Consider the following 26132-nt stretch of genomic DNA (forward strand, 5'->3'; position numbering starts at 1 on the left):
AAGAAAGTGCTGAAAGTGGCAGTGAGGAACATCGAGATGCCAAGGCCTCGGGGAGTGTGAGGGATGTAAGGCTTGGGGAGGGTGCCAAGATCTGTTAGCCTCTTAGGAGAAAGCTGAGTTTTAGTGAGCATCTGAAGATGAAAAGAAGGTGAGAGGAAGACACCCAGGATGATGGATGGATGGATGGATAGATGGAAGCTAATGATAATGATAGCAATATTAGCATCTGACATAGGGTCATAGAATCCTAAAGCCAGAGGTGAGAGACTTCAGAGGAGATCTAATCCAATCCCTTCATTTTACAGATGAGGAAACTGAGGTCCAGGAAGGAAAGTAACTTGCCTGAGGTTACACAGGGAATAAACATCAAAGATGGGATTATTTTAGGCTTGCAAAGCACTCTATAAATTTTCTCACTTGAGTCTCCAAACAGCCCCATGAGGTAGGTGCTACAAATATTATCGTTCCCATTTCACTTGAATTAATCTAGGCGACCGTGGGCAAGTTGCATCTTCTATCTGAGCCCTAATTTCTTCCTCTCTAAAATGGCTAGGTTGTGCTGAATGACCTCTGAGGTCCCTTCCAGTTCTAAATGTATGGGTAGTAGTGAGATGGAGAGTTTTTGAATAATGCCCCAAAGAAGAGCTATGAGAAGATACCTCCTCCCATTCCTTTGTAGAGGTGGGAGGTCCATGGGTATGGAACACTACTTTTACTTTCAGATTCAGATCAACCAATATTTGACATACCGGTTTTGCTGATTTTTTCTCATTTTCCTCCTTCTTCTGCTTTCAAAAAATTCTCTATTCTATGGAATGACTATCTGAGACTGGGATGCAGAAATTTAGGTAATATAAAAACAAAAGCTATCAAAACAATTTCTTAAAAAAAAAACGACAGTGGAAAGGGAGGACAGAGGAGGATAGGGACTGAAGAGGGTTGGGAACGAGTGGCTGCCTTCACTTCTTATCCTCTAGTGATCCTAGATGACTTGTGTGGCACTTTAGCCTGATGGGAAGGTGGTCTCTGGAAGAGGGATGGAATGGTCATGGGACTGTGGGGGACCAGATGATAGAGCAGGCTGCTTGGGTGGCTAGTGCTCTCCTGGAGGAGACAAGAAGTACTTTTTTTACGCCCATGCTAGTTCTACTCCTTCTTCCAGCCATTCAGCAATCTGAATGAGGACTAGCCAAGTCAAAATTCCTCCAGACTCCCTAAGGTCCAAATTCTAAGACCAAGGAAGAATCTTTTCCATTGCTTATTCAGTAATCCGAAGTGGAACTTGTTTTCTATCCAATTTAAACATTGCTAAACTGAGGCAAAGAGAACCAAGTCACTGAAAGGTCACTAGGAAGCTGAACAGAAGCTCAAGAGACACTGTTGAAAGACAAGAGCTTTCCCCATGGAGCGTCACATAGCATCTTGCTATGTGACCTGTCTTTATAATTAGGTATCATGGTAGAGTGAGAAATAACACTGAATATGGGCTCAGAGATCTGGTTTGAATTCATCTTATTACCTGTGTAACCATGGGCAAGTTACTTCTATGTGAAGCCTCATTTCCTCATCTAGGAAATGAAGGCATTGGGCTGGATGCCCCCTGAGGTCCCTCTGAGCTCTAAATGTATGAACATTGAGGTGGAGGTGGGGTTACAAGCCTAAAGGCTTTATCTTGGCACAGAAAGCACTTTATATTCTGGCCCTAGTCTCTAATTTCTGGGTTAGTACACATCACTCTCCTTGAGGCAGAGCTCCAGTCAAATTGGCCCACTAGCTGTTCCCCAAGCTTGTCATTCATCTCCCTTCTGTGGATTTGTGCAAGCTGTTCCCCAAGTCTGGAATGCACTCCCTCTTTCCCTCGGTAGCTTAGAATTTCCAGCTTCCTTCAAGGCTTAACTCATGGGCCATTTCCTTGGAGAAGGCTTTCCTGATTCCCCTAGTGTTACTACTATCTCCCTCTTCCCATATGTAGTCCAGGTTTCCTAAGACCCAGGAAGATTCCAGAAGACCTGAGTTATAAAGAGTTTGGGGGTTCTTTGGGTACAGACAGAGAAGTAGAAGGAAAGAGAACCACAACACCCCTCTGAGTGCTTGTACCAAAGGCAGAGAGAGCATGAGCAGAGGCACAACGCCCTATTGCCTGAGGGCAAGGAAGGGCAAAGGCCGGGAGCTGATACAAGGTGCTTAAATGGACCAGAAAGGCAGAGGAAGCCAGAGCGGTTGATCTCCTGGCAGCTTCAGTGTGTCCCATCCACAATTTCCTGCTCCCCTTCCTTCCACCAGAGAATTGTGCTGGGGGAAGTTCCTTGTCACTAAATCTGCCCAATCACTTTTACTTTCTAGTTCCCTTTCCCTCCACCAATGGGCAAACAAAGCTGGAGCAGGGAAGGGAAAGAAATCAACCTGAGTGAAATGTTATTGTTGCCTATTGTTATTCATTGTTTTAATATCTATTGAATTCTTTGTATTATTTGCCACTACTAATAAATCACATGGCCTTTCAAGGAGAATTTTCAAGTCCTATGAGTTCAGGTGGCTGAGACTGAGGGAAGTCAATGGGAAAACTAGGCACTCTAATTAGAGAGAGTTATAACCTTTGGTAATTTCCAAGTAGATTCTAGAACATACTGGTTAGACTGCCTTTGAACCTGGGGGAAAATAGTGATCAAAGGGATGAAGCCAGCGATGGTGCGGTTGTCCACATATGTAGCATTTAGCATAACTTGTAGCCTAACACCTCACATCCCACCCATCCTGTATTAATACCCACCCCTCCCCTCCATTACATATACTTATTTGGTTATAACACCAGTAGAATATAAGCTTTTTGGTTTTGATTTTTCTTTGCACGATACTGGACCCTACTGTGCTTGCAATACTGAAGCCAATGGAAGACCCTTATCTAACTCTCATTTTGCAAGGGAAGAAACTGAGGCTTTTGGCAAGAAAGAGAAGAGCAAACAAACTTTCCACATAGAGGCCACATTTGGTTTTCTTATTTAATGAAAATATTAACGAACAACAGAAAAGTACAAAATGATTTAGGCCTAAGATTTCATTGCTTCTTCCCTGTTGGCTTCCACCACCCGCCCTCGCTGGACTTTAAATACCTTTCCCAACCTTTGGCATATTATGCAAGGATAATGAAAAGCCACTAAACTTTAGAGACAGAAAGTTCAGTCTTAATTAGTTAGGTAACATTGAACTTGGATCATTCTTGAACATGTGAGTTAAAACCATCCCTGGAATGAAGCTCTGGCACGACACAGAACACTCCCCAGGTCTTGTTTACGTGTGTCCTCACAATAAAACCGGGAAGAGTCATAAACTCAGGATGCCTATCACCAGGGCAACAAATTACCTAGTCTAGGGGTTGCTAGTAAAGAAAATGCTAAGATTTACTGGAAATCTCTAAAGAAAAAAAGTGCTCCCCCCCCCGTTATCCATTCTACATGTCTATAGGGCTTTAAGATTTATAAAATACTTTTCTCACAAGGGGCCTGAGACACGAGTAGTGCACAGATGAGAAAACTGAGGCCCAGAGAGGAGACTAGATTTGTCTAAGGTCCCATGGATGGAGAATGATAGAAATAAGCCTCAAAGCCTGGTTTTCTAAAGCCAAATCCAGTGGGGTTTTACCCCTACTATTCCATATGGATTCTCTTCCCATTCTTCTTCCATACCTCATAGTTTAGGACAGTGAAGTAAAAAAATGCTGACTTTTAGAGGCAAAAGACCTAGGTTCAAATTCTGCTTCTGCCACTGTGTGATCTTGGGCAAGGCACTTAACCTCTTGGGGCTTTGATTTCTTCATCTGTAAAAAGAGGGGGGAGGGGTTGGACTAAAGAGCTTTCAAAGTCTCTTCCAGCTCAAAATGTAGGTTTCTATGCTCCTAAGTCAGAATTGAGATAATTTGTATTCTATTTCTGTGTGGAGCTAAAATACATGTGTGTACATGCACACGTGTTCAACAGTGAGAGTATGGAGGACATCATGCTAACAACAGCCTACAGAAGGACAGCATGAGTTCATTTTTCAATACCAGCCTTAGACTTTGGGGAGCTAAAGATCATTTTCTTGTAGGAAAAAGAATTAGCCAACATATTCCAAAACATGTTTATCATTTAAAAAAAGTCTTCTGTCATTTTCCCTAATAGCCTTAAAATATCATTACCACGTCTGGTGAATTTAGGGAACATGTGTTTTTAATATCATAATTACTACATGCCACTTAATAACACTGCACCAAAAAGAATTCCCAAGAACTGTTTTATTCAATTTCTTGCTGTTTGAATGGGAGGCTATGCTGAGAACATATAAGCCCACAGGTACTTAACTTGGGCTGTTAACTTTAGTTCTTCTACGATATTGTTGTTTTTGTTGTTTAGCTGTTTTTCAGTCCTGTCTGACTCTCCGTGACCCCATTTGGGGTTTTCTTGGCAAAGACACTGGAGTGGTTTGCTATTTCCTTCTCCAGGTCATTTTACAGATGAGGTAACTGAGGCAAACAGGGTCAAGTGACTTGCCCAGGGTCACCCAGCTAGGAAATGTCAGAGGCTGGATTTTAATTCAGGTCTTCTTGACTTCAGGCCAGGTGCTCTTTCTACTGCAGCTGTCACTTAGCTGCGCTTTTGCACAATACATTGTAACAATTTACTTTGTGACCTTAGACTCTCTTCCCTTTCCAAGGCTTCAGTTTCCTTTTCTGTAAAAAGAGGGAATTTGCCGAGATGCTCTCTGAGGCCCCTGTCAGTTCCACATATGAGGTGAGGTACATTTTTAAACATGGAGAGTGATTCCAAAGGGAACCAGCCTAGAGACCGCAGTGGCACCTTCATGCCATGGTCATGACTCTGTGAGGATGGCCACAGAAGGACAAAGGAGGAAATGCTGACTGCAAGGAGGCAATGGGTCTTGGCCAAGGTCAGCTACTGGGACTCTGAACTTAGGGCTTTTCCTCTCTGACACCACTTGACCTCTGGATGGAGATAGCTTTGAATGGAGATCATTTGCATTAACCATACTTCCAGAGTCTGAAGGGTTAACTCTGAGTAAGACAGAAAACAAGCCATCCCAAAGTAGTACCATCATACTCGAGGATTACCAGATTGACAATGTCGGTGTCTAAAGTGTCTATAAAATCCATTGGCTCTTGGCTGGTCTCAAACAGCTTCAATTCCACTCACCTCCCAGGCAAACTGAAAATTGGATTTTAAAAATTCAAACAGCTTCATTTATTCTCACAAGTCCTTACTCCATGCTGTATATGTATATATGTGTGCATGCATGTGTGTGCATGTGTGTGTGTGTGTGTGTGTGTGTGTACTGTGCCACCGGCATGATGGGAAATCTGGTCACTGCTAATGTCATCTGAGAAATGCTGTAACAGCATTTTAATTCAGTTCAACAGATATTTTTCTTAAGCATGTATTATGAGCCACGGCCTGTTCTTGACAGAGGCACAAAGACAAAAATGTCCCTGTCCAGGTCCTTAAGGGGCTTGGAATCTTTGGTATCAGAGGTTCTTTGATTTCTGGGTAGAGGGGACCTCCCAGGCCCTCTAGCTCACAGGCTTTGTTTTACAGATGAAGAACTGAAGCCAGAGTAACTTGGCCCAGTCAGTGCTAGCAAGTGACAGAGCTGGGACTTGAATTTGGCTCTGCAGACTCCAGATCAAGTTCTCTCCCTGCTGTCTCATGCTGCAGCATATCCAGAGAAGTCTACTATAGGAACGAAGGGGAGTAATGCCAAGTGGGCTGAGAAAATCTGAAAGTGAGGGCACTGTTGGGGTCTGGCAGGGCCTGGGAGGCTGTGGGGGTAGGGTAAGAGGGTATGTGCTGGCCATCAGGAAGGCATCATGGCAGAGGTAGCAGCTGAGCTGGGCTTGGACATAAGAGAAAGTTTTTTCTAGGTAGAGGTGAAAGGGCAGCTTTGAGAGTTGGAAGGATGAGACTCGGAGAGACAACCTGTGTGAACACATTTGCTTTGGGGATTTTGAGTTGAAAGAGACCTTAGACACCATCTAGTCCTCCTTTTATAGGGGGAGAAACTTGCTTAATGTTATAAGGTACTAAAGACCACAGGCTGAGGTTCAAAAACAGGTCTTCTAGGAGAGTCGAGATCCACAGCTAATGCCAGGTTTGTCCATACTCCACACAGGATTACAACTGCTCAAAATTCAGGCATCTTTTAACAACGCTCACATACCTCCCAAGGCAGTTTCTCTGCAGGAAGGGGGGGTTGGTTTCTGAAAGTTTGCAAAGAGTATTAGAGATGGAATGGCCCCTAGAGATAATCTGATCCAGCCTCCTCCTTTTACAGAGGACACTGAGCTCTGGAAAAATGCAGAAACTCGTGCAAAGTACCAGGTGCAAGTGGGAGATGGAGAGTTTGAAGCCAAGCCTCCTTAATCCCAAGCCATGGCTCTTTCCACAGTGTCACACATTTTATGGAGGAGGAAACTGAGGCCCAGGAAGGGGAAAGGACTTGCCAGGGTCAAACAGGAAGCAAATAGCAGAGCCCATATTTGAATTCAGGTATTCTGACTATGCTGTTTTCTTACATAATCTGATCACATCTTCAGAATGTTTCTATCCTTGTTCTCACCATCGCAAAAGATGACTTCTACTTTTCTCTCAACTAAAGTGAGGTAGGTGGTACAATCTTCAAATCCCTATTTTACAGATGAGGGCAGTTCTCAGAGAACAGGTGGCTTACCTGACATCCCACACTGGCACTGGGGGAGGAATCTGAATCCAGGGTCTCCTGACTCCAAGGTCAAAGCTCTTTCTACTCTGCCGTGGTCTACTAGAGAAGGCCCAGAAAGCATAATTTAGTACAGTTTATTCCCAGTCATGAGAGCAGAGGACTCAGAGTTGGATGGACCTCAGAGGCCATATAATCCACTTCCCTCATTTTACAGATGAGGAAACTGAGGCCAACGGAGGGCAAATCACTGGCTCACTGTCATAAAGCAAATTAGTGGCAGCTGGGACTAAAACCATGCTGCCCCTCTTTCGGAGAGGGATGGCCCAGAAGGGACACAGGCCTCAGTCTCTTGGGTATCATGTTGGTAATGATGGAGCTGCCTAAACTATTCTTCAGGTTCTAGAACTGCTCTCTGCAGTCTCCCTGTTATGTTCAAGTGCTACAAAGGAGGTGCCAGTGTGGCCTAGAGAAAGGCCACTCAAGGCCTCAAGTGGAAAGAGACAGAGGCCTCGGGTTCAAGGCCTAGATCTGTCACTGGGCCTCACTGTCCTCTTCTATAAAATGGGAGTAACAAGAATTACACTGCTTTCTTTCCAGGGCTGTACAGGGAAAGAAAGCTTGTTGGAAGCTGGAAAGCATCATTGAGATAGTGGTTATTATGACTTGGCAGAGTTATAAAAATGGGACAATAGAAGAAAAAAGCAACATGAAAGCAATACAGTTAAAGGCCTTGTACCATATGTCTTCCAGATAAGAAGTCGAAAATTTGACTCCCATTGGGGTCCCTCAGCTTCTCATCAGCCAGGAAAGAAATATATGGCAGTGGATAGGTTATTGTCATTGTTGTCTTTCATTTTGAAGAGAGGCAATGTGGTGTGATGCCTTTTGTTCACCATGCCCCAGAAACCTCTTCATCCCGTAAGTTCACTCCTTCCCTGGAGTTCTCACAGTAGAAGTACTCTCTGCCCTTTCATTCCCTTCCTCTGATTGGCTGGTTCCTCCTGGACCTGCATTTTAAAAATATCCAGGCCAGCATGTCCTCCTCCTGGCCAGGCTCCACTGCAGCCTCTCTGGACTTTCTCTTGGGTATCAAACCTTCTCCCACTCTGCCTACCCTTCACTTTTTATTTCATGTGCTATCTTCCTTCATTAGAATGCAAGCTTCCCAAAGGCAAGAACTGTCTTTTTTTCCGTTTGTATTGGTATTCCCAGTGCTTAGCACAGTACCTGGCACAAGGTAAATGCTTAAGGAAGCCTTGATGACTTGCCTTGTCCAAGATTACACAGATGGAAAATAGCCGAATCAGGATCCAGATCCAGGTCTGATTTTTGCAGGACCCGGAAGTCCCAAAGAGCTTATGTTTCCTGACTCTCAGTCCCAGGTTCTTTTTCTACTCTGCCTGTCTTTTTTCTTCACCTTTGAATGAAAACCTCTCTGGATGGAATGAGCAGGTATTGGCTGCTTTAGTTTCAACTGCTTATACCTGGAATGAAAACAATTTCTGGAATTTCTTTCATTTGAACCTGACCCGAAACTGGAGAAAAGCAATAAATTGTTGGATTTCCTTGGAAGCAATAGTGTCTGAGGCAGGTTTCAGTCTGACTACATTACCATGTCCCCGTTCCTCTGCACAGGAAATCAAATGTTACTGATAAAATCCACTAAGGATAAATGGCCCACAATAGCACCACACTGCTCATGTCTGCTGGTCATTACTATTAGGTTCTGGGCCTTGAAGCTCAGGATCGCAAGAAAAATATCAACTGGTCAGAAAGCAATTCAAGGATTGACTTGGATGCCTTAAATAGGCTAAACGCCTCTCCTCAAACCCTGGATAAATCCTGCCACAAATCCACCACTGAAAAAGGAAATGAAAAGCTCCCCCTCCTTGTTCCTTTTCCAGGCATGGGAATGTGACATGTGAACTCAGACCTACAAGAAGGGGGAGGCAGGCTGCACCTGCAGCCTTCCCAGGCAAAGGCCTGGGGCCTGACCCTGGGCTCAGCCCCTCAAGGTTAGGCTTGGGAGGAGCCTGTTAGTACAGAAACAATGTTACTTTTACTGTTCAGTGTCTATGCTATTTCCAGGGCTATCAACACCAGGCATCATCTAAAATAAGGCAGCTACAAATTTCTCAGAGAGAGTGAAGTTATTTTGGGGTACTCGACAAGGCCAGAGGAGGGCCAATAGCATGGCAAAAGATTTCAAGATGTCACATGAGGATCAGTTTAGAGGGCAGGGCAGCACAGTGAGTGCAGTGGAAAGGGCATTGCTTTGGGAATTAGGACATGGGTCCGGATGAGGCCTCTGCTTCTAGCTACCTGTGATCTTAAGCAAACCACCTAAACCTTACTAATTCTCACTTGGAATGGAGGAGGTTGAATCATATTGTGGTTAAGAGCCCTGCCATCTCTCTAGCTATGAACTGATTGTAGCACATGAAAATTCTGACAGTCATTATCCCAAGTCCCACTCAATCTAAAAAGTGAGGTCCTCTAGAGCTAGGCTACATACACATTCCCCTCAGAATCCTAGGGGTATCCCTGAGGGGATGGGCTTTGTCTTTTTATTGCTGCTGGCTCACAAGCCCCCCTGGTGTGCTTCCAGCTTTGATTACCAGTTGAGATCAATTAATCAGCCAGACTAAATGATCTTTTCGAAAAGAGTTTACTAAGGTGGTATAGTGGGAACATTTGATATAAAGCATTGACATATGTTCCCTTAAGTCCCTACAGAGTCTAGGGGAAAGTGGTTTTGAGCTGAGAGAACATGTGTGGCAAAAGTTTAGCTCGTAGCTTTTGGCTGCCAACTCTTTTTTTCCCGTTTGTGGGGTGGGTATGTAGGAAATCCCCCAGGTCCAGTGCTGCTTTTCTGTTGGGCTCCTCATGGAGCTGTGAATTAGCCCTCCTGTGTTATACCCAGCCTATGCTTCTCATAATGCCGAAGAAACTGCCCCCATTATTGCTGAACTGAATGAGAAGGCTAGGGTAATAATGGGAAGTGCCGACACCTCTGGGCCCTTGGAAGTTCACAAAGTGCTCCTTCAGTCAAGGTACAGGGGAGGGGGAAGGGGACCTAGGATGAGGCTGGGAAGTTTCTCTTCCCCACTCTTAAGCAGTGCCTCCTCGGTGGCTTTTCTGGAACCCTCTCACCCATCTGGGGCCCAAACTGGGCTGATATTTTATAGATGAAGACCTCTAGGGTGTGACCAAGTTTCCTGGCCATGTTATTTATTCTGTTGAGCCATCCTTACACAATGAACTGGAGGTGTTTTTCCTAGAGTATTGAAGACTGGGAGGGGGGGGGGGGGCTGGTCTCCAGGTGAAAGAGGCAAGTTCTCCATTGCTGTTCTTCAAGAGAAACCTGGATGACCACTTTGCTGACGCTGGAGAGTATATTCCCTGTTCAGATGATGGTTGTGCAACAACCTTCTGGCCCACTCTGAGGCTATGATATAAGCAGGCATATGGGGATATACTGCATGGGGCACCAAAAGCTAACTCACAAAGGCATTTGCTTTTGGGCCCACCACCGATTGGTCAATTTGAGCCATGTGTCCATGACAGCCATGCATCATATCGGTTTAGCTCAACTTCGATATGACCCAACCCCCATGCTTGCTGTGATGACCTTTCCTCTCAGCTGATGTCATTCACACAAGCCCTTCTAGGTGGGATCAGTCTGACTGTAGTATTTCTCAATACTTCTCCCTCTAGCAGTGGGGTATACTCTTTGTGCACTACAGAGCAGTTCAACCCAGTAACTTCGGTATACCCGAACACCCTCCCCAACACATACACATATGTAGGCACTGCTATGCTGACCCTAGGAGGAACCACTGAGGACACCGCAGCTACACATGATCCTGTGGTCCATTCACCAAGATAATTAAGTGGTTTGGCCCAAGTGACATTAGCCCCTTTCTTATTCGACAGTTTGCCCTAAACACTCTGGTGGAAGTTCTCATACAGTCATATGATGGTATCCCTGCAACCTTAGCACAACAGGAATTTCCTAAGGACACCTCCCACATGCAACACAAGGAGCCTCCTACACCCTCTTTGTCTTTAGTGGCCACAGTGAGCCCATACCTCTGTGCTACTGATACCATCTATATATTTGGATTTATTTTGGGGTGATGGAGAGAGACCCTAGTTAATTCATTAAGTTTGTGACTTAATTCACTGGATGTTTCAGTATCACAGACACTTTTTGCCTCAGTTTCTCCATTGGTCAAAATAGGAACAATGTTACCTCTCCCCTGGGGGCAATAAGAATGAGTTTCTGTCTGGAGCAATGTGATCTTAACAAGGGGTAGAGGGAAGGGTTGCCATCTCGGCATAAGAAAATGAAAAGCTGGATTTCTTTTTCTTCTAGTCCATAGGTCTTTGAGATGTGTAAAAACTTTGAAAACTATTAAGTGTTACCCAGATGTAAGGCATCTTGAGAGAATCACAGCATCATAGAGAGTTGGGGGAAAAAAAGGACCTAAGAGGGAGAGAAACTTGTCCAAGTCCCCCATTGCACAGAGGAGGAAGCTGAGCCCCACAGAGGGGAAGGCATTTGCCCAAGGTTCCACACAGAGTTCTCCTCACATTTCTTACTCTCTTATTCACAGCTTCCCCAAAGCTTCCTTTGAGGGCTGACACTCTCCCTATTTTGAGTCCAGGCCAAAATGTGGACTTTTTGAAAGTCTGAAAACACTTGGTCCAGCTGTTCCAAGTACCACAGATTAGGGAAAATCCTTTAGCACAGAAGCTTTGAGCTCAGAGAATTTAGGCAACTGAACAGCAACTATTACAATGGCCCCAAGCTCATCCTTCATGAGAAGCAGGTGCCTACTCATTTACGTTTGCTTATTCTGAGAGGAAGTAGAAATGTCCATGGCCTGTATGTAGGATATGTAAGGAATGAAGCAATGGGGTCCCTAAAAAACTTGACCATGCTCCCTGTCAAGCTCCATTTGGGGCTCTGCAGGGTGAGGGGAAGGCCAGAGGAAAAAGGGAGATAGAAAGAACTGGCAGAGTTCAAATGATCACAAATAGGGAACTGGAAGGGATTTCAGAGGTCATCTAGTTCAAGTCCCTCATTTTGCAGATAAGGAAACTGAGATCCTAGGATGTTAAATAATTTGATTAAGGTCATACAGCTGACAGATCTGTGACAGAGCTGGAATTCATACCCGTATCTCATGATGCCAAATTCAGTATATTTTTTGACTCTATCATTCTGAATTAATATAAGGATATTAAGTGGGACATACAGGAGTCCAGTAAGAAAGGCAGGGTAGCTTGGCTGCATAGCTGGGAAAGCAGCAGCCATAGGTAACGCTCCTGAAGTGGGCAACAAGAGGTCACCGACACCGGTGCATGCTCAAGTCACCACATTAAAGGAAGGCTAAGTACGGCTTTCACTGCTGGTGTTGGATAATTTAGCTCTCATTAATGTTTGTGCAGGACTTTTTAATGTTGGAGGAGAAAGGGAGGAGACAGGAGAGGTCTCATTACAATAAAGCAGCATGGTTCCCTTCCAGCCTCAAGTACTATGCCCATAGGGAAACAACAACAACATTTTTTCTATAGTTGTACTATGCACAATGGTTTTAGATGTGTGCTTATGAGCACTAAAGAATTATATACAGGGGTGGCTAGGTGGCACAGTAAATAGAGCACTGGCCCTGGAGTCATCAGGAGGACCTGAGTTCAAATCCAGCCTCAAACACTTAACACGTACTAGCCGTGTGACCTTGGGCAAGTCACTTAACCCCAATAGCCCTGCCTTCCCCCCTCCAAGAAAAAAAGCTAAAAAAAAGACTTATATACAAATATATCTTATTTCTTCATATCTGTATGTAAAAAATCATCTATATGTCACATGAGATAATGAGGCCACTCATCTAGCTTACACTACCAAACACTAATCTAAACCAGTTGGGCCACCCCAATCACTAACAACCACCACCTACTTTGAGTAGGGATAAATGAAACTTGTGTCACAAGCATCAATGGGGATCACTGAAGACCTTAGCAGGGCATAAATGAGGGGGGGACGGAGTTTCACAAAATATTTGTGGGGATTTCAGACCCAGCAAATTCATCCAGGGCAGAGCACATGGAATGCTACCCCAATTCAGACATCCTTTAAGTGGGTAATGATTGTCTCTATATCAGTGCTTCTGGAAAAATGTGAGTTGACCTCAGTGTTTGGGAACAGCCTAGGTTAGAGCCTCAGGACAGTGGGTTCTGGGTAGGGCACGGGCTGAAAGAGGAGTGCCAATGCCCACCTAGAAGACATCAGCAAAATGGTCAATATAGGGCACAGCACTACTGTTTCTCATTTTGCGGTTTGACTCCAACCTCCCTTTCCAGACTTATGGGACACCCTACCTCTATCCCCTGCTTCCACAACTTTGCCCAGGCTGGCTGCTCCCCAGGCCTGCAATACACTTCTTCCTGACCTCTGCCTCTCGGAAGCCCTAACTTTTATCAATATTTAGCTCAAGTACCACCTGCAACATGAAACTTTTCTTCATTTCCTCAACTGTTAGCACTATTCCACCAAACTACTTTGCATTGATTTTTCTGTGTATATTCTGTGCCCTCCCTCCAATAGAATGAAAGCTCCCCAGGGCAGGGTCTACTTTTGCTTTTGTCTCTGTATGCCCAAGTCTAGGATGGTACCTGGCACACAGTAGGCATTTATTCATTATTATTTATTCAGGCTTGTTGAATAAATGAGGTCAGGCAAAGGCCTGGAAGGTCCAGGAAACAGCCAGCTTGGGTTGACCAGGACCCATTTTCTTTGAGAGGGTGTACAATACGAATAAGGTTCTTTGGCATAGTAGCTCTCACCACCTCAATGGAAGATGGAGGCAATGTCCTTTCCCCAGCCTCCAAAAGCAAATGCATCCTCATGCTCTATTGGGAGGATGACATCTGGAATGAGAGAAGCAATGGTTTCACTGTCCCCTGCCCTGGTAAGACCCCTTCTGGAATACTATGTTCATTCTTTGAGCTCTCTTTTAGGAAGGTCACTGAAAGGCTACAGTGTGTTCAGAGGCAAGCAGCCGGGCAGGACACTGACTGGATGGAAGACGATGTCATAAGAGATTTGGCTGAATGAATGGGACACATCTACTATGGAGGAAAGAAGACTTGGTTAGTATGGCTTGGCTGTGTGTAAAAGCGGGGAGGGCAGACCATTCTAGCTGCCCTTCAGCATTTGAAGGATTTTCAAGTGGTCGGTTTGGTCCCAACGGTCAGAATGAGAAGCAAAGGCTGAAGCTTGCACAGGGGCTAGTGGACCAAAGGCTTTCCTCCTGGGTCATCTTTCACTTAGCACACACCATTTTCCTTCCTGTTCGACTCACCACCTACCTGGTTAATGTGCTTCAGTTTGTCGATAATTTGACTTATTATTGGCTCAGGACCTTTCGTTTTCATGTCATGGATGCTGGTCAGACTCTTGGATCCATTCTTGGCCAACTTCTGGCTGTACCTAGGGAAGGGAAAAGGATGGGGGTGGGGGGGAGAAAGAAAGGTATGTTACAATAGAGTCATAATCACAATGACGGCCACCAAGATCTTCAAAACCACATTTGTAAGGATACTGTGAAACAAAAGGAGACTTAATTGGGTGAATGGAAACCACCCTGGGCTGGGAATTAGGATGGGGAGAGGGGCAGGGAAGGAAATGGACCACAAAAAAGTGGTTCAAATCCTAGCTCTTCTACTAACTAGCTGTATAATACTGGGCAGCCTATTTCCCTTCTTGGAACCTCAGTTTTCTCATCTGCAAAATGGCAATAACAGCACCCACATGCCCTTTGTCATGGGGTTGTTGTACTGAAAGCATTTTAGAAACAATAATGCGCAACAGGCATGGGAATTTCTATCATTTTTATTATTGCTCTAAGAGGGATTGATTTAAAGGGGAGGGGTGTATGTGTGTTTGTGTGTGTATGTATGTTTGTGTGTGTGTGTGTCCTTTCCTCCAGTTTAAGAGAGAGAGGCTTCTGGCACACTCTTGGCCTCCTCCTTTTCCTCCCTCACTCCCCCCCCCCACTTCCTGCAGGCCTTGTGGCTGGATTTCTTTTCAGGAGGCCTTCCCAGGCCCTTTGCCACATAAATTAAGCCCATCGGCTTCCCCCCTGGGCTTGATATGGGAAGAAAGTATACGGGCTTGAGCGAATGTTTTTAATATATTCCCCCAGGACCTGCCATAGGTCGTGGCTCAAAAGTGAAGTGACAAGATTCCCATTGAAAGGCCCACAATGATTAGAAGAGCAAGTGAGTGTTGGGGGTGGAGGAGAGCAGCTAGGCATGGCCACCGTGGGGCTCGTGAGGCTCTCCCATCCCCAGCCCGCCAGGATGCTAAGTGTCTAGCAAGGCTCCACCTCCGGCCAGATGCTGCTACCCCAGAGTTGGTTCCCATCTCTTGAGATCAAACACACATTTGTCTTCTTCCTTTCTCCTCCATACGGTAGGAACATCAAAAGACGGTGGACTGTGGAGAAAAAAAATCTATTTTGGGGGGGAAGGGCTGGAGGGGGGTGTTAGGTTTCCCCTCTGGAGCCTAAGGACAAAATACCTTCACAAAAAACCTAAATGACTTGAGAACGCCCTATAGTCCCTCATTCACTATGGATTTATTAATAAGTATAACTCATTTCTATAGTACCCCAAGGGCTACAACAGACTTTCCTTAAAACAATCCTTTAGGTAGGTAAAAATAACAACAACTCATATATTGATAGCACTTTAAGATTTACAAAGCCCTTTCCGGAAAAGAATCACATGGGAATATTAAGTGATTATTATTATTCCCGTTTTAAAGATGAGAAAATTGAGGTGCAGGGAAATGAATAATAATAACTAACATTTATGTAGCACTTTAAAGTTTGCCAATTACCTTCAATTTAACAATATGCATTTATTAAGCACTTACTGTGAGATACAAAGACAAAAGTGAAAACATTCCCTGCTTTCAAACAATTCATAGTCTAGCCAGAGAAGGCTTATGTGTACTTACAACATATGGACACTTACATGTACATGCATAGGGATCTACAAAACATACAAGATTTCCCAGAAGCCTTAGTACAGTTTTAAGCTATTAAAGCTTAAGCCAATAAAACTAAATGAAGAGTTACTTAGACTATTAAGGCTTAAAACCTCACTAAGACTTTTAGGACATCCTGTATATAAGGCAATTTTGAGGGGAAGCTATTTTATGTACACTATCCCATTTGAAGAGGGCAGCTAGGTAGTGTTGTGGTGGATGGAGGACTGGGGCTAGAATCAGGAAGACCTCGTTCAAATCTGCCCTCAGATATTTCCTAGTTGTGTGACCCTAGACAAGTCACTTAACTGTTTGCCTCGGTTTCTCTATCTGTAAAATGATCTGTAGAAGGAAGGGGCAAACCCCTCCAGTATCTGTGCCAAGAAAACCCCAAATGGGGTCATAGAGAGTCAGATATGACTGAAATGAATAAACAACAACAATAACAATCCCATATGAACCTTAGGGTGAAGGAAATGCTATTATTATCCCTATTTTAAAGATAAGAAAACTGAGGCTCAGAGTGGTCAAGTGACTTCTGTATGGTTACATGGCTAACAAGGAGTAGATCTCTGATGTGCACCTCCATCTTCCCTACTCCCAGGGCAGGCTGGTCTCTGGCATGCTTTTTCCGGCTGCTGTAGTGTAATTGAGTTCTTGTCTATTAGCATTTCTAATCCCCAATTATGAAATTCAAGATCATCATGATTTGGGAATGTGTTCATATGATTTTCTTTGATTTCCTCCCACTGGGAGCAGAAGCATATGCCAATATTAGGAATCTGCTTTGACAAACATGGTTTGCATGTCAGATGTGGGCGGGGTCCATAAATCTAACGTCTGACTTTTGGTAAGAAAAAGCCAAATGTGTGTGTGTGGGGGGGGGGGGGAGGGAGCAGTGGGAAGAAGGGTTTATTGAAAAACAGATGAAGAACACATATTTTTTGCATTCCTTCTAAAATTGAAGAGTTGGAAATACTTGGCATATGTAACTTTGAAAATTAGTTTCTAAATGTGCTGTGTGACCTTGGGTAAATGACTCTAGTCTCTGGGCTTCATTTTCTTTATCTATAAAATCAGCAGATTGGCCATAATGAACTCTAAGGTCCCTTCCATTTCTGACAGATTATGATTCTTTGATTTAGCCAGTCAACAAGCATTTACTAAGTGCCTACTGTGTGCCAGGCACTGTGCTGAGCACTGGATATACGACAAAAGGAAGAAAAAACCAGTCTCTGTTTTCAAGGAGCTCGCAGTCTAATGAACCAGACAGCATGCAAACGACTACATACAAACAAGTCGTAGACAGAATAAATTGGGGCTACTCAGCAGGGGGAAAGCTATAGCATTAAAGGGGATCTGCAAAGGCTTCTTGTAAAAGGTGGGATTTTAGCTGGGATTTGAAGGAAGCCAGGGAGACAAAGAGCTGGAGATGAGGGCGGAGAGGATTCTGGGCATGTAATTTACTGGACAGTCCAGTGAAAATGCCCAGAGCCAAGACGTAGAGAAGTAAGAAGGCCAGAGCCATGGAACTTTAGAGTAGATAGAATGGGATAGGAAGGTATGAGGACTGGAAAGACAGGAGAGAGCTAGCTTATAAAGAGCTTTGAAAGCTAAAGTGAGGATTGGATATTTGATTCTGGAGGTCACTGAGTTTATTGAAAGTTGGGGTGCGATGTGACATGATCAGACTTATGCTTGAAGAATAAATTTACATTGGTAGCCTTTGGTGGGGGGAGAAGGAGGCTTTGAAGAGATGTAAGGATTCTTTATTTCATGGAGTCAGCTCACTGCTAACCTCCCTGTTTATGATACTGCTGAAGACCAAAAGAGCAGCATAGCAGCTGACATCCAATTCATCTTGTCCAGCCCTCCATCTTGTCGCTCCCATGACTCCAAATCCATAACTGGAGCTCTCTCCAAATCAACATGTCTAAAACAAAACTCATAATTCCTGTCTCCCCCAAATCTCCCTCTCTTTTTAACTTGCTTGCCTCTGTCAAGGGCAGCGCCACCTTTCCAGGCACCTGGGCTCACAACCTCAGTCATCTTTGACTCATCGTTCTCCTTCAGTCCACATATCCACTCAATGGCGACATTTCGTAGAAGCCACCACCACAACATCTCTCATGCCTGTCCCCTTCTTCCTATTCACACACTCTAGGTCAGGCTTTCATCACCTCTCACCTGGACTATTGCCATGACCTCCTAATTAGTCTCCCTACCTCAAGTCCACCCCCCACCCCCCATCACTACAGAGTACTGTGCAATCCCAGGTTGGATGAATCAAAAGCCAGAATTCAGGTTGCTGGGAGAAATATCAACCATTTCATATATGCACATAATACTACTCTGATGTTAGAAAGGAATTGAGAAGCCTCTTGATGAGGGTGAAAGAGGAGAGTGTAAATGCTGGCTTGAGGCCTAACATAAAAAACTAAGATCTTGGCAACTGGTCCCATCACTTCCTGGCAAAAAGAGGGAGAAGAAATGGAAGTCGCATCAGATTTCATATTCTTGGGCTCAAAGATCACTACAGATGGCAACTACAGCCATGAAATTAAAAGATGCTTGCTCCTTGAAAGGAAAGCTAAGGCAAATCTGGCCAGCATACTAAAAAGCAGAGACATTACCTTGCAGACAAAGGTTCACATAGTCAAAGCTATGGTTTTTCCAGTAGTAATGTATGGCTGTGAGAGTTGAACTATAAGGAAAGCTGAGCACTGCAGAATTGTCACTTTCAAGTTGTGGTGCTGGAGAAGACTTGAGAGTCCCTTGGACAGCCAGAAGATCAAAACAGTCAATACTCAAAGAAATTAAGTCAGACAATTTACTGGAAGGTCAAATGCTGAAGCTGAAGCTTAAATACTTTGGCCAAAGAATGTGAAGATGGGACTCATTGGAAAGACCCTGATGTTTGCAAAAGGAAAAGGACACTGCAGAGGATGAGATGGAGAGATAGTATCATTGAAGCAACAAATGTGAACTTGGATAGACTTCAAGAGACAGTGGAGGATAGAAGGGCCTGATGTGCTATATAATCCAGGAGGTCATAAAAAGTCGCATATGACTGAAAAATAAACAATAACCTCAAGTCTCTCCTCTCTCAACTTTATCCTATATACATCTTCCAAAGTGATACTCCCAAAGCACTGGCCTGACTATGCCACTCTCCTACTCAGAATTCTCCAATGGTTCCCCATCACCTCTATGATAAAGTACAAATTTCTTTGTTTTGGCATTTAAGATTCTTCACAACCTGGCACCCATCTACCTTTCCAGTCTTATAGTCATTATATCCCTTCACACACTCTGTGTTCCAACTAAATTTCCTTTCTTGCAATTCCTGACCCATGATATTCAAATTTCCTGTATCCAAGTTTTTGAAGAAGCTATTCCCCATGTTTGGAATATACTCCTTCACCACTTCTACTTCTTAGAATCCCAAAGTTCCTTCTAAGTTTAGGTCTAGTGCCACCTTCCAGACAAAGCCTTTCTTGAACCACTCTTACCCCACGTCTTTTTGCCCCCACCCCTCCAAATTACCTTTTATTTATTTTACACATACTTGTAGAAAGCATAAGTACATGTAACTCCCACCCCCTAATTCAGTTTATATAAGCTAACTGAAAGCAGGAACTGTTTCTTTTTTGATATATAGCTTCATAATGATCTCTACAATCTTAAAGTTTTACCTCATATCCAGCAAGTTAGCGAAGATGACAAAACATAGGAATGACAAAACTCTTGGAGGTATTGTGCAAAAACAGGCATACTAGTACATTGTTGGTAGAGCTCTGATAGAGTGCAACCATACCAGGAAGCAACACAGAATTTCAGAAATAATGTAGTTAAAATACTCACTCCCCCAACCCAAATATTCCACTGCTGGGCATATGCCCCAAGGAAGACTCTGATAAAAAGAAAGGCTATGCACATACCCCAAATGTTGACAGCATCACTTTTTTGGAGAGCAAGGAACTGGAAATGAGATGCTCATTGATTGGAATATAACTAAACAAATTGTGGTACCAGAATGTAATGGAGTAGTACTGTGCTATAAGAAATAACATTGAAACATAGAAAGAATTAAAGGAACTGATGAAGAGTGAAATAAGCAGAGCCAGAAAACAATGTACACAATGATGGAAAATGAAAATAAAAAGAATAGTAAAAAAACAGGTGAAAATAAATGCTGCAAAATGACAAAGTACAAGCTTGGTCTCAAAGAGGAGATGTGAGAAGATACCATCCCACAATCCTTTGCAGATGTGGGGGTTTGTGGATTTGGAATATTAGACACAAAATTTTTTTTATGTATTAATTAATTTTATTATTTATTTCCCTTCCTTTTTTTCTTGTCTTTTTATTCTTTATTATAAGGGATAGCTCTCCAGCGCTGATGTGGCTGAAAGGAAAGGGAAGAGAGAGAGAAAGAGTCAGAAATTTAGGTGATGTAAAGACAGACATCAATCAAAATTTATTTTTAAAAAATAAAATTTTTTTTTTGGTTTGAGTGATATAAGATGAAAGAGTCATGGCTAGATATAGGAAATGTGAGAGAAAAAAAGATCTAAATTTTGGTAGACAGTAATTTTAATATATGTCAACAGTACTAGATGACACCCAAAGAAGTATTTTGTGTTCAATTTTGAGCACTACACTTTAAAAGGGCATTGATAAGCCGGAATATATATAATGAGGAAAGCATGACATATGGGGATTGGTTCTGAAAACTTGGAGAGTTTAGCCTAGGGCAGTAGTTTTCAAACTTTTTGGTCTCTGGACTCTTTACATTCTTAACAACTGTTGAGGACCCCTGCCCCCAAAGACCTTTTGTTTAAGTGACAAATATCCAGAGTTATTCTGGAGTCAGCTCATAGGGGCTCATGAGAGCTGAGGGTTGAATTTTCAGTGTAGCATTTACACCATGGAAATCAGCAAACCCTAAGAATCAGGGTTTGGTTGATTGTTTCATTGATTTCTAGACTTAAGAGTGATTGAGAAAATGTTAATAATAAAAATTAAACTGAAAAGTATGGCATGCTTTTTGGAGAGCTGGTTGTTAAACAATTCACTAGCAATACCCCTAGTTACATCCATTGACATTTACCATGTTAGAAACTAAAACATTTTAGTATTATTATAAAAATACTTTTGACCTTAAGGACTCTCTGAAAGGATCTCAAATACCCCCCCCAGGGGTCTTCAGACCACACTGTAAAAACTACTGGCTGAAAAGAAACCAAGAGGGAGAAGAGCCTTCAAATATTTGAATTACGGTCCAGCAGAAGAGGGATTGCACTCCTTTTTCCTGTCTACGGAGGCCAAGACTGGGGTGATGGTGAAGTTGTAGAAGGGCAGATTTCGCGGGGGGGACAATATCCTAAACTAAGAGCTTGCCTAAATGAATGAATGAATAAATAAATGGAAAAGGCTGCCTGGAGAAGCACTGGCAGTTTTCAAATGCAGTCTGAATGTCTTCTTGTCAGCAACATTGCGAAGTAATTCCCTTCTGGTATAAGTTGTCCTAAATGCCTTCTGAGGTTTCTCCTTATTCCATCCCAAAGGGGAGAAGTTCCTCATTGATCTTCAGAAATTGGCTACTCATCTCTCCATGTTGAGGCCTCCAAGTATCAACTTTAGGAATTCCCCCTCAGGGTGCGACTTGATGCTCCTTTATATTTTTCTGCCCATTCATCCAATTCAAGAGAAGTTCCCATACTTTATCTTCCACCAAAGAGCTGGTCTTCCAACTGTCTGTTAACTTGAAGATTTCACCATGAACATGGCCCTAGATGGGAGATCACTTGAAAAGCTTTTTGGTAATCGAAATACATTGCAACTATTATTGTTATATCCATTGTTATATCAAAGAACCAGAAAGAATTAAGTAAGAAGAAGTAAAAAAGATTGAACTGTCAAAGATTTCACTTTGGTCAGGTTCTGGACTGAATTTGTCAGGAAGCAAGTTATCAACAGACAATACCTTTGGTTTTGCCTATAGTTGCAAAAACATAATCTCCCTATTAAATGTTGAAGTGGCCATATCCTAAAAGGTCGTATGTTGGAGATGCGCTGCCTATCCACAAAAACCTCAGTATTTTCTTTGAAGCGTGTCTCCATCTCTATCTCTGTCACATTCCCTTTTTCATTTCCTCTCTTAACACCCATCCTAAACCTCCCCTGGGCTACCAATCTTACTGTTGAAACTAAATGTCTCAAACTGGATTGGTCTGCCTTGAGAAACTAGTTCTCCATGACTAGAGATCATTAAGTAGAGGCTAGATAAGATAATTAATTAATAATAACAACAAACATTTATATAGCAATGCAAACTTTACAAATCCCATTAAATACCTAGTCTCATTTAATAAAGCTAACCCCAGGAAGCCCATATAAAAGGTCATTTGCAGATGAGGAAATTGAGGTTCAGAGAAGTCCAGGGTTACACAGCTAATATGGCAACAGAAGTGGGATTTGGATACAAGATTTCCTAAGACCAGTGTTCTATCATATGTATGTGTGTATGTATGTATACATACATACACACATACCATATATCATATCCATCTCTGGGATGTTACAGAAAGGACTTCTCTTCAAGTAAAGTTTGACCTAGTCAGTTCCCACATATCTACTCCAGCAAAACCTTGATATTTTCACAAAACACTGAATGATGACAGAGAAATCCAATGAGAAAATACAATATGTGATTTTTTCCATCCAAGAACTGGATAGAAAATTATCCAGAAGCCCACGATCAATAAAAAAGGGGCTTGTCCAACAAAGTAAATGCCAAAATGCCAGCTTACCAGAGAACAAGATACCTGTAGACTACAAAAGAAGAAGCAAATGACTTCATAACAAGTGCAAGCAATTACAGAGCAGGAAATAATTATTTTCTATGGGAACTAACTTAGAAGACAATGAAGCAAGAGATTTTTTCAAAAATGAAATAAGAGCTCTCAAGGAAAGATCTGGAAGGGAAATAAGTAGTTTAAAGAGAAAGTGGTAAACTTTACCAAAATAACCGAGTACCAGAAAAGCAGAATAAGTCAAAGAGAAATCAATGACTCCATGAGACAGCAAGAAATATTAGAACAAAATCAAAAGATTTAAAAATAGAAGAAAATGTAAGATATTTTATATAAAATACAACTGACCTGGAAAACAGGTTAAAGAGAGATAATTTTAAAATCTGTGGACTCTCTGAAACTAATTTTTTTTAAAGCCCAATTTAAAAGCCACATTTCAAGAAATGAAAACTCCCCAGATCTATTAGAAGGAGAGAGCAAAGTAATGATAGAAAAGAATAGACTAATCACCCCGAGAAAGGAACACCAAAAAGAAAAGTCCCAGGAATGTCCTAGCCAAAATCTAAAGCTCCTACTTAAAGGGGAAAAAAATGTTACAAGTATCCAGACAATTCAAATACCAAAGGAACTATAGTCAGGATTACACAAAACCTGGTAGCTTCTCCTATAAATGACAGATCTTTGGATATGATGTTACAAAAGACGAAAGATACAGTTTGACCAACAAAAATAACTTAACTCGAAGAGGCTAAGTAAAATCCTACAAGGGAGGAAAATAGATCTTTAATGGAATACAGGATATACAAGCATTTCTGAAGAAAAGACCAGAGCTGAGTAAGATCTTTGAAATGCAAACATGAGAGTCCAGATAAATCTAGAAAACTAAATTTATTTGAGCATTCTGAAGGGGCTATATGATTTCTGATGATTGGCATGTATGAAAAGAAGACTATAGAAACAAAGAAGAAGTGATAGGGGAAGTAGACATCAGATAAACTTCCCTCTTATCTGAATCAGACAAAGGAGAGTTGAACACACAGACACAAACACATATATCAAACAGTTTGGTGTACAAACACTTCAAACTCAACATGGAAACAAATGGAAATGGGGGGCAGTTAAAAGGGGAATTGTCACAAACAAAACACATTTTCTGAACCTGAAGGGGTGATTAAAAAGGAAGGAGGGTAAGGAAAGCAAAAACCTAGACTCTAAGAGGTACCTTACACAATTGGGGACTGGCTGAGAAAAAAAATGTGGTATGTGATTGTAATATTTTTGTTTCAAAAGTGATGAAGCAGATAATTTCAGAGAATTCTGAATAAATGAACCAACAGAATGAAACAAGCAGAAGCCAGACAACAATCCATACCATAACAACAACATTGTAAAGACAAACAACTTTGACAGACTTGAGAGCTCTGATCAATGCAATGACCACCCAGGATTTCAGAGGACTCATGATAAAACATGTTACCCACCTCCTTGCAGAGAGGTGACAGACACTGTGGCAGGAAATAGACATTTTTTGGATGGGGCCACTGTGTGGATTTGCTTTGCTAAACTCTGCTTATTTTTTTTTTACAAAGGTTTTCCCCCTTTTCTTTATCTCAGTTTATAATTGGAAAGGGCTTGTCAGGGGAAGAGGGACAGGTAACAACAGGATGCAAAGAATGAGGGCCATTGTAAGATTTTTTTTTAAATGCACATAAGAGAATAGCAGGTCAGAAGGAAGCACAGACAAATAGGGCAGCTTTGAAAGTAATATGTATGGTATTCTTTCTAAAAAGCAAGTAGTATGTAATGGAGATTCATGGTTTCATATAGAATCTTCTTTTTGTGTCCAGCTGTGTGTGTGTAGAAATGTTCTTTTTTAGTGTTTAAGATCAGAATAAAAACTAAAAGTGAAAAATTCTATGCTTCTAATTATGTGACCACAGGCAAGTTATTTAATGTTTCTGGGCCTCACTTTCCTCCACTGTATAATGAAGAGTTTGGACTCAATGAACTGCAGGGGCCCTTCCGGCTCTGCCATTCTGTCCCTGACTTCAATATCCCTGCAATAATAATATAACATATGTGACATGTACTTTTTGGGGGGAAGGGGGAATTTTACATGCCATATGTGTTCATTTACTTGGGCACAAAAGAAATCATTTAAAGCTGTCCCTGTAGCTTCACATTTCAATTCAGCTCAATTCAACTTAAAAATTATTATGGTCTTCCTGAGTATCAAACACTCTGCTGGGCAGTAGCATCAATTGTTGTTGTTTGGGCCTCGATTGGCACAAAGTTAGGTAAGACCCATCCCTGCCCTCAGAAGGCTTCCAGTCTGGTGGGGATTGGGGGGAGAAGCCACAAAGACAATTTTGAAAAAAAAAAACATTATGAGAAGGGCCTAAAAGAGAAAATAAGTACTACGCAACTCTTAAGGGACAGATTGCTCTGGACAGAGAGGACAGTCCGGGAAAGGCTTCCTGGAAGAGGTAGCAGTTAAATTGGTGTTTAAAGGATAGACAGGAGTCAAAGAGAGATCACAGAATAACAAGAAGAAACAGCTGGTGTTTATATAGTACCTTAAAGTTGGCCAAAGGAGATGTGCCTGTGTATACATTCCTCATGACAGCCCTGTAAGATGCTATTATTATTACATCTATTTTATAGTTGAGCAAATAAACTAGGAGAAGGAAAACCACTGTCTCTGGATGATACAACTATAAGTATCAGAGGCAGGATTCAAACCCAGGTCCTCCAGACTACAAGGTCTATCTATGTTGTTTCCCCTGGAAATATACATCTATAAATATCATAATTTAATACATTTAGGGCTGGAAGGGACTTTAAGGCCACTTAGTACAATCCCCTCTGTTTACAAAGGCGGAAACTGAGGCCTAGATTAGGGAAGTGACTTGTCCAAGTCTGAATCCAAACCCTGACACCAAATCCCACACTCTTGTCACTACACCACAAGAGGAAGGGAGAACATTGCCGTAATTTGGAATTTTACTTATCTCCTCCCCACCCCCATGCTGAGTCTGGTTTTCATGGTGCTTTACAGGCCAATGAATGCAGGTTCAGCCCCTTTTTCTAGGGACCCCGTGCACAAACAGGACACAGTGAGGGGGGGACAGGGAAGCTTTTGGTAAAGGCACATTTCCCAGGATGGGTAATCTCTTTAGTTACACTTGTGATTAAACTAATTGCAATTTTCCTCTCCCATCCCAATCCTTGCTTCTCTGAAGGGCTCTGGCATTATTCCAGCACGGAGGCCTGGCTACTGGTGAGATGGCAGGAAGACGAGGAGGTGCCTCCACTGGCAGATCCTCTTAAACAGGCATTTTGTGTTCGAGGTGGAATCATCATTGTTGTCACTCTGTGGATTTCTGTGTAGTTTGATGTAGTGTGAAAGAGTACTATGCTGGGCGGCTGGGGACCTGGGATCAAGGCCCAGTTCTGCCACCAGAAACTGGAGGATTTTAGGACAATCCCATCCCTTTAGCTGTCTGAGCAGACTTGATTGTAGCTCTAAGGTCTGTGCTCCTACA

The 26132-nt window shown here is 42.6% G+C and overlaps 1 protein-coding gene across 1 annotated transcript in view; it reads right to left on the bottom strand.

Moving 5' to 3' along the window:
- Positions 1-26132, bottom strand: part of LOC138150679 (glypican-3-like) — a 309958-nt gene that overhangs the window by 178829 nt on the left and 104997 nt on the right. The window contains exon 3 of the mRNA XM_069074102.1: positions 14086-14206. Coding sequence (XP_068930203.1) covers positions 14086-14151 — 66 coding nt within the window. The 5' untranslated portion in view covers positions 14152-14206. The remainder of the gene's footprint in view (positions 1-14085; positions 14207-26132) is intronic.

Source organism: Petaurus breviceps, unplaced genomic scaffold (assembly GCF_028583685.1).
Source record: "Petaurus breviceps papuanus isolate PSGF00001 unplaced genomic scaffold, PetGlider_PUasm1.0 90881, whole genome shotgun sequence".
In the NCBI taxonomy this organism is placed as follows: domain Eukaryota; kingdom Metazoa; phylum Chordata; class Mammalia; order Diprotodontia; family Petauridae; genus Petaurus; species Petaurus breviceps.